This window comes from Borostomias antarcticus (assembly GCF_949987555.1).
Source record: "Borostomias antarcticus genome assembly, chromosome: 24".
Lineage (NCBI taxonomy): Eukaryota > Metazoa > Chordata > Actinopteri > Stomiiformes > Stomiidae > Borostomias > Borostomias antarcticus.
In genome coordinates this window covers 3,397,135-3,406,516 of record NC_140257.1, presented here as the reverse complement: position 1 = coordinate 3,406,516, position 9,382 = coordinate 3,397,135, and the positions used below count along the sequence as shown (strand labels likewise).

At 47.5% G+C, this 9,382-nt stretch overlaps 1 protein-coding gene across 1 annotated transcript in view; it reads left to right on the top strand.

Annotated features, from left to right (window-relative positions):
• Positions 1-2,677: 2,677 nt before the first annotated feature.
• Positions 2,678-9,382, top strand: part of LOC311325242 (unconventional myosin-X-like) — a gene marked incomplete at both ends in the record, with an annotated part of 12,620 nt that continues 5,915 nt past the window's right edge. The window contains 6 exons of the mRNA XM_084457910.1: positions 2,678-3,028; positions 3,730-3,850; positions 7,675-7,918; positions 8,396-8,491; positions 8,726-8,819; positions 9,094-9,149. Coding sequence (XP_084314036.1) covers positions 2,678-3,028; positions 3,730-3,850; positions 7,675-7,918; positions 8,396-8,491; positions 8,726-8,819; positions 9,094-9,149 — 962 coding nt within the window. The remainder of the gene's footprint in view (positions 3,029-3,729; positions 3,851-7,674; positions 7,919-8,395; positions 8,492-8,725; positions 8,820-9,093; positions 9,150-9,382) is intronic.

Below are 9,382 nucleotides of genomic sequence, written 5' to 3'. Positions count from 1 at the left end.
ATTTTTAAAAATTAAATTTTTGAGATAAAATTCTGAAAAAAATCATACTACATTTTGGATATGTGGCCAATGTTGTCACTTTTTATGAGGATGATCAGACATTGATTTGGCGAGAATTAATAGGAACTGTATACAGAAGCTTCACACTCCTCACCACTTCTCTTTGATCAGGATTAGTGCTCACCACTCTCGTGGTTACCCATGATCCTCTTGGAGAGTTGGTTGGAGTTGCTTCAATTTCCACATCATCATCCATGATCGAGAAGGAGCAGGATGAAGATAAAATCTTATTTTTACCTTCCCCCTTATTCAAATGAGCTAGCATTGCTTAATGGTCAGCCCATTCCACCAACAAGCGCAATGCAACATAAACCAAACCAAACATATATACGCATAAGATATATAATACATGAATAATAATCCAAGGTCAAAACCCAACTATGCATTTTCATAGAGTCTGAATGTTCTATATCTATACATTTTTTTAATAGAAATATTGTGCTACAGTGCTTTAGTTCATTATTCAAAGAGTTCCATAGTAATTATCAGTGTCTGTAACTCAATTTGCTCTTTCAATTTCAATAATCCAGATTTAATAAATAATATATTTGTGTGTTCCCGAAAACTTGCTTTATGAATAATTCTGACCGCTCTCTTGTGTAGAATGTACAATGGATTTATGTTGCTCTGATATGTATTACCCCACACTTCCACACAGTAGTTGATGTATGGCAATAGGCCTGAACAGTACAGTGTTGGCATTGCATTGTATTTTTGCAATATATTATATTAACTTTGTTTAACACAAAAATACTCTTTGACATCTTTTTGTTTCCATGTCAGACCATTATCTAATATTACTCCCAAAAATCATGGTTCAGATACTCTTTCAATATTGCTTCCATCTATTGCCAGTAACACATTTTCATCATTTTTTCTCTTACCAAAATGCATACTTTTTGTTTTCTTTAGATTGAATGATAACTTATTTTCATCAAACCATTGTTTAAGTTTGACCATTTCTTGTTCAATTGTATTTGCTAAAGTTTTTAAATCATGTCCAGAACTATAGAAATTGGTGTCATCTGCAAAAAAGTACAAATTGCAATATCTTCGATACATCACAAATATCATTAATATATAAAATGAGAAGTTTAGGTCCCAAGACTGAACCTTGTGGAATCCTACATTCAATCCTCATATGCTCTGATGTGTCTAAATAGCTGCTTGACCAGTCTAGGACCATTCCTCTCACACCATAAGTATGTAACTTTGAGAATAAAATAGAATGATCTATGCTGTCAAATGCTTTTTTTTTATATCAATAAACTCCCCTATTGTATACTTCTTACTGTCTGAAGCTGTTGCTATGTCTTCTATGATATTCATCAGAGCTGAAGCTGTAGAACGTTTGGACCTAAACCCATACTGGCTCTCACTCAACACTATTCTTTTCAATGAACATATCCAGTTTTTGTACGAATAGTTTTTCAAGCACTTTGGAAAATTGTGACAGCAGTGACACTGGTCTATAGTTAGTAAAGCTATGTTTATCTCCTGCTTTGAAAAGTGGAATAACCTTTGCTACCTTCATTCTGTTTGGAAAGGTCCCTGTGTGGAAAGAAAGATTAAAGACATACAGTAACAGAGAGGTTTGATGATACAATCAATGGTCTTTTTCACAATTATCATGTCTATCCCATCTATTGATGTTTTACTTTTCAATTTCGTTACCATGGACACAATTTCCCTTTCGCTGACATCTCCCAGAAACATAGACTGTAGCACTTTGCTTCCCTCTCTCCATCCACCCTGTGCAGCCCCATCAGTGGGGTTTTCAATGGTATTTGAAGTTAGCCAGCCTTCGTTATGAAGCCCTTAAAACAAGTGTTTTCAATCACAGAAGAAGCAAAGGGTTTTTGATGAGGAAGATGCAGGAGGTGCTGGGGCAGGTGGAGGAGTGGGCGGGGAGGTGGGGGGTTTAGGTTGTCGGTGGAGAAGCCGAAGATGGTGGTGTTTGGGCACAAGCGGAAGGGGGGAGGGCTGGGGTTGTCCCTGTATGGGCAGCCACTGGAGAGGGTTAAGATATTTTGGTTTCTGGGGGTGTACTTTGATGAGAGGCTGACCTGGAGGGTGCATGTGGATAGAACGGTGGAGAGGTGGGAGAAGGTGGTGAATGTGTTGATAGAACGGTGGAGAGGTGGGAGAAGGTGGTGAATGTGTTGATAGAACGGTGGAGAGGTGTGAGAAGGTGGTGAATGTGTTGATAGAATGGTGGAGAGGTGTGAGAAGGTGGTGAATGTGTTGATAGAACGGTGGAGAGGTGTGAGAAGGTGGTGAATGTGTTGATAGAACGGTGGAGAGGTGTGAGAAGGTGGTGAATGTGTTGATAGAACGGTGGAGAGGTGTGAGAAGGTGGTGAATGTGTTGATAGAACGGTGGAGAGGTGTGAGAAGGTGGTGAATGTGTTGATAGAACGGTGGAGAGGTGTGAGAAGGTGGTGAATGTGTTGATAGAACGGTGGAGAGGTGTGAGAAGGTGGTGAATGTGTTGATAGAACGGTGGAGAGGTGTGAGAAGGTGGTGAATGTGTTGATAGAACGGTGGAGAGGTGTGAGAAGGTGGTGAATGTGTTGAGGTGCCTTGCGGGGAGTGATTGGGGGGCTGTCAGGGGGACGATGCTTATGGTGTATCAGGCTTTGATCCGGTCTGTCCTGGACTATGGTGGCCTCGTGTATCAGATCTTCACAGATGGTTCGGTGGACCCCCGGAGTGGGAAGGCTGGTTTTGCCATCCATACCCCCCAGTTGCGTTTTACCGAGGGCAGGCGGCTGCCTGATGGGCTGTCGGTGTTCACTGCTGAGGTGATGGCGCTGGTGTGGGCGCTGGACTGGGTTGAGCGTGCGCGCCCGCAGCGGGGGGTTGTGTGTTCCGACTCAGCGGCTGCCCTGGGGGGCCTGAGCGGGGGTTCACGGGTTAGGACCGATCTCATCCTGGAACTGGTGATGGCTCTGTACTGGGTGGAGAGGGTGGGGGGTAGGGTAGAGCTCTGTACTGGGTGGAGAGGGTGGGGGGTAGGGTAGGGCTCTGTACTGGGTGGAGAGGGTGGGGGGTAGGGTAGGGCTCTGTACTGGGTGGAGAGGGTGGGGGGTAGGGTAGGGCTCTGTACTGGGTGGAGAGGGTGGGGGGTAGGGTAGGGCTCTGTACTGGGTGGAGAGGGTGGGGGGTAGGGTAGGGCTCTGTACTGGGTGGAGAGGGTGGGGGGTAGGGTAGGGCTCTGTACTGGGTGGAGAGGGTGGGGGGTAGGGTAGGGCTCTGTACTGGGTGGAGAGGGTGGGGGGTAGGGTAGGGCTCTGTACTGGGTGGAGAGGGTGGGGGGTAGGGTAGGGCTCTGTACTGGGTGGAGAGGGTGGGGGGTAGGGTAGGGCTCTGTACTGGGTGGAGAGGGTGGGGGGTAGGGTAGAGCTCTGTACTGGGTGGAGAGGGTGGGGGGTAGGGTAGGGGGGTTATTAATAACCTAACTACACATTTCCATTTCCAGAGCATCGCCATCTAGTGTCTCAAGCATGCAGTACCCAAGTGTTTCCTTCTTTGTTTTTTGAACATATATTTATGTGTCATGGTTATCATTTCTGTTGGTAGTAGGTTCCATGGGTTGTTGCAGATCAGAACAGTACGCTGGTGCAGTAAGTCACTATCATGCTAACGTATACCCACTGTCTCTGTTCAGTTTGAGGACAGCGAAGACGACTTTGACAGGTTCGACACGGACGACGAGCTGTCGTACCGGCGCGACTCGGTCTACAGCTGCGTCCCGCTGCCCTACTTCCACAGCTTCCTCCACATCAAAGGTGACGACATCCTCTTCATGGATTCGCTGGTTGAACATGATGACTTTTTCACCTACATACACCGTAATCTACAGATCACACATGAGCTACGAATCACAGTTGAGTTGACTGTGATATTATCAAAGTTACATACAGTTGCGAATTGGATTCTCAGTGCTGTCTAGAGATGGAACGGCATGAAAATTTCACATCACGATTATGGAGACCAAAATTATCATTATCAGTATTATTGTGGTATTGTTAAAATGTGCTGAAAATGTTCAAAAACGACTGCTAGACACTGAAATCATTTTTATATTGAAAACCACAAATAAAATTAGCAGCACCAAGCAACTGTTGTTTGCTTAAGCATTAAAAAAGAATGTGTCTTGGAGAGTGTTGCTAACTTTGGTTGATGCTGGAGAGCATTTACAGTGAGTTTTTCAAAGCAAAAAAATCAAGCACGGTTTTAGTGATCATTTTATCACTAAAATGTAATTGAATTTTATCACAGTTGATCATTATACCCATTATACCGGAGCTGTCATTTCAAATCTGACTGAAAGATCATTTTTAGGGTTTAGTGGGTATCCACTAGATGGCACTGCAGTCATTAACTAGAAAATTGCAGGTGAATGCTGAGCAGCTGAATGGAATAGCACAAGCATTGCTGAAAATGCATGAATGTGAAAAATCTGAAATGTCAAATGCATCACACCTGAATGGTTGAAAATCCTGGAAGCTGAAAAGCCTGGAAGCTGAAATGTGAAACTGGCAGAATTGGAAGCTGAACTGCATTGTCTAAAGAAGCTAAAAGCTGAAATACATTGCTACAAAAGATGGAAGATAAACTGTAATACTGTCAAAGCTGAAACATGGACTAAATGATGGAATGTATTGCTAAAAGCTTGTAAGATGGAGAACCTGGAAGCTTAGCTGAAATGTGAAACTGGCAGAATTGGAATTGCATTACCTAAAGAAGCTAAGAACTTAAATACTTTTAAACTTTTCAACCTGAGTAGTTTAAGCCTTTAGTCTTTAGCTTGAAAGATGAGCAATAGAGTAATACTGTCAAAGTTGAAAGATGGAATAAATGATGGAACGGAGAGCTTAAAAGCTTGGAAGCCTGTCGGGGACAGTACAGTGACCTCTGGGCAATCTCTATGCACCAAACGGTGAAGACCGTGTGTCTCTAGCCCACATGGGCTGAGTTCTGTGGTCCATGGCGTGGATAGTGGCGTGGTGGAAGGACTGCCCCCTTGGGTCAGAGCTGGTCGGGGGCAGTGCATTGACCTCCGGGCAATCTCTTTGCACCCACTGGTGAAGACCGTGTGTCTCTAGCTCACTCGGGCTGAGTCGTGGGGTCTGTGGCGTGGATAGTGGCGTGGGGGCAAGACTTCGCCTCCTTGGGTCACAACCGATCGGGGACAGTACAGTTATCTCTTGGCAATCTCCATGCACCCACCCATGAAGACCATGTGTCTCTAGCCCACTCAAGGGCTGAGTTGTGGTGTCCGTGGCGTGTTTAGTGGCGTGGTAGCGAGACTCTGCCCCCTTGGGTCAGAGCCGGTCGTGGACAGTGAAGGCCCCGTCGGGCTACTCACCTGCCTTCACCAGTGAAGACTGTGTGTCTCTAGCCACCTCAGAGGCTGTGTTGTGAGGTCTGTGGTGTGGTAGTGGCGTGGGGTCAGAGCCGGTCGAGGAAAGTGTACTGCTCTCCTGGCCACCCACATGCTCCAGGCCACCCACATGCACACAACTGTGAAAGCTGTTTCTTTAGCCAACTCAGGGGCTGAGATGTGGGGACTGTGGCGTGGATAATGGCGTGATGGCGAGACTCCGTCTCCAGAGCCAGTCAGGAGGAGGTCAGTGATTGCCAGGCACCCCTCATTGGAGACCGTGTGTCTATAGCCCACTCCGGGGCCGAGCAGTAGCTATGGAGGTTTTGTATGGAAGTTGAAGTGAGAAGCAGTTGCAGTGAGAAGTAGTATGTGTTTGTTATAAGTACAGCTACTGTAGTACTACACTGAAAATTGATTTAACCACTCGTCATAACTCATGGTTTTATTGAGTTCAATAGCTGAAAGAGGAGAAAAGGTATTAATATGAGTTTACAGCCTGAAAAAGAGTGTCATTCTGAATATTTCTTTGAATATAAGGAAGGAAGGAAGGAAGGAAGGAAGGAAGGAAGGAAGGAAGGAAGGAAGGAAGGAAGGAAGGAATATGAATGCTACCACAGTAGTCATAAAAGGGTGCCTGTACAGAGAGCGTGCGTGTCCCCAAATTCAAATCCCAACTGACACTGTGAGCATCCTCTCATTCACTTCAATGGAAAGGCATGCTCAGACAGCTCTCTCTCAAAAAGTATAAAGGTCACAGCCTAGATATTGACACCGTAGGAATCTGGAGAAAATGCTGAACATTTAAGGCTATATATGTCCGTGTAGCTTAAAAACTGTAGGCATGGCGATGAGTTAGAAAAAGGGTAAAAATGCAAAATTAGCAACTCAAAAGTTAGTGTGGGCCCATACGTTTCAATGGAGAGCGCAGTTGCCGAACAAATCATCATACAGCGAAAACTATTATTCACACAGCTTAGATACTTACATTGTACGAATCAGCACAGTTGTGTGAACATTTTGATATAAAATATGTGTGTGAGCTGTTAAAACTGTAGGCATAGCGACAAATTAGAAAAAGGGTAAAAATACAAAATTAACAGCTCAACAGTTAGAGTGCGTTGCCATACGTTTCAATGAGGAGCACAGTTGCCGAACAAATCGTTATCAGCGAAAACTGTAAGTCACACAACTTGGATACTTACATTGTACGAATCAGCACAGTTGTGTGCACATATTGATATATAATATGTGTGTGAACGTCCAAAACTGTAGGAGTGCCAGCAGTTTACATAATGTGTGAATATTTTCAAAGCAACTGCTGCCACCACTCTGAAAACATAATGATACTGAACATTCCACCAGCTTCTGCAAGCCAGCCCACCTAACTATAAAGAACTGGATAACAATAGTGTGAATGTTTACAGCATTCACACTAACAAGGCCAAGACCATGAGTAGTGACAGTCCCCCAGCAGGTAGAGGCCCTGTCTCAATACTCTCAGGACCAGGTAGAGGCCCTGTCTCAATACTCTCAGGACCAGGTAGAGGCCCTGTCTCAATACTCTCAGGACCAGGTAGAGGCCCTGTCTCAATACTCTCAGGACCAGGTAGAGGCCCTGTCTCAATACTCTCAGGACCAGGTAGAGGCCCTGTCTCAATACTCTCAGGACCAGGTAGAGGCCCTGTCTCAATACTCTCAGGACCAGGTAGAGGCCCTGTCTCAATACTCTCAGGACCAGGTAGAGGCCCTGTCTCAATACTCTCAGGACCAGGTAGAGGCCCTGTCTCAATACTCTCAGGACCAGGTAGAGGCCCTGTCTCAATACTCTCAGGACCAGGTAGAGGCCCTGTCTCAATACTCTCAGGACACACTCCCCCTCTTCCTAGTAGAAATCACTGACCTGTGAAGTATAGCAATCATGTCAGAGATGACCTGGAGGGCAGAGGAAGGGAGCAGGGGAGTTGGAAAGGGTTCAGAGTGGGTTTGGCTGGGTACCCCCCCACCATGCCCCCCGCCCCCCCACGCCTGGCTGCTCCCCGTCTCATGAGGGGCTCAGAGGAGCAGATGGAGGTGTGGAGCGTGACCTTCCTCTTCACCCTGGCTCCCCTCCATGACACTCTGTCTCTCCTTTATTCTGAGTCAGGAAAGGATCCATCTCCTCATGGTCTCTCTCTCTCTCCCTCTCTCTCTCCACCCCCCCCCCCCCTCCCCCACCCCCCCCAGGCGGTCTGATGAACACGTGGCGCCGGCGTTGGTGCGTGCTGAAGGACGAGACGTTCCTGTGGTTCCGGGCCAAGCAGGAGGCGCTGAAGCAGGGCTGGCTCAACAAGAAGGGCGGCGGCTCGTCCACGCTGTCCCGCCGCAACTGGAAGCGCCGCTGGTTCGTCCTGCGCCAGAGCAAGCTCATGTACTTCGAGAACGACGGCGAGGACAAGATGAAGGGCATGCTGGATATGCACGCCGCCAAGTAAGCCTCCCCTCTCCCTAGTGCCTCTCTCTCTCCCCCCGAACTTCTAACCAGGTCCAGTAGATGCCCCCGTCACCCGCAGACCACCCTGAGTCCGATAGATACCCCCGTGTCTGCTGTGGATGTCCAGTACAGCCACTAACCCTGTCATCCTCCCTAGGGTCTCTCCCTCTTATACTCTTAACACACACACACACACACGTACACACAGACATACACCAGTCCACTTCCGGCTTTAGGCCTGGACCTGGGCCCAGTCCCCCTTCCCCTCACCCTAACCCGGGTCCGTATCCTTTTCCTAGCCCCACCCTACCCCCGACCCCTGCCTCTACCTGGACCCAGGCACACTCACACTCACACACACACAGACACACACCAGTCCTGGGCTCAGATCCCCTCACCCTAACCCGGGTCCGTATCCTATTCCTGAGTCTGGGGGTTGAAGTTTGAGCGGCGCCTGATTCTTCTGTGTTGCAGGGAGATTGTGGACAACACGGGGAAGGAGAATGGAATCGACATCGTGATGCGGGAGCGGACCTACCACCTGATCGCAGAGTCTGCCGAGGACGCCAGGTACGTCTCCATGACAGCAGAGGGACAATATGTCCCATTCGTCATGGACAGACACTATGCATTATGTTGCCTTTGTTCGTTTCACCATTTTTGTGTGTGTGTGTCTGGCGTGTGCACACATGCGTATGTGATTGGTTAGCCGATCGCGATAATGGCCGCCGATTGGCTGACGCCCTCTCCCTGTAAATCTGTGATTGGCTGACACCCTCTCCCTCTCTCTCTGATTGGCTGCAGCCAGTGGTTCAGCGTGCTGAGTCAGGTGCACGGTTCCACGGAGCAGGAGATCAGGGAGATGCATGACGAGCAGGCCAACCCCCAGAATGCCGTGGTGAGTCCTGCACCTACAGGGGTTTAATACTGTTATGGGCGGTTTCAGAAAGCGTGTAGAGTGGGAAGGGAATGGATTTGTACTGTTGGGGGAGGGGGTGGTTGTGTGTGTGTGTGTGTGTTTGTGTGTGTGTGTGTGTGTTTGTGTGTGCATTCATGTTTATAGTCTCTCTTATAAAGGTTATCTCTCCCCCGTCTCTCTCTCTCTCTCTCTCTCTCTCTCTCTCTTTCTCTCTCTCTCTCTCTCTCTCTCTCTCTCTCTCTCTCTCTCTCAGGGAACCTTGGATGTAGGGATGATAGACTCGGTCTGTGCCTCAGACAACCCTGAGAGGTAAGAGTCATCACACTGCAGTAACCATGAGTACATCAGCTACCATCACACTGCAGTAACCATGAGTACATCAGCTACCATCACACTGCAGTAACCATGAGTACATCAGCTACCATCACACTGCAGTAACCATGAGTACATCAGCTACTGTACCATCCTACATCAGTAATCACACTGCAGAGACCATCAGTGCATCAGCTACCATCAGCAATACCTCAATAAGGAAGTCCAGT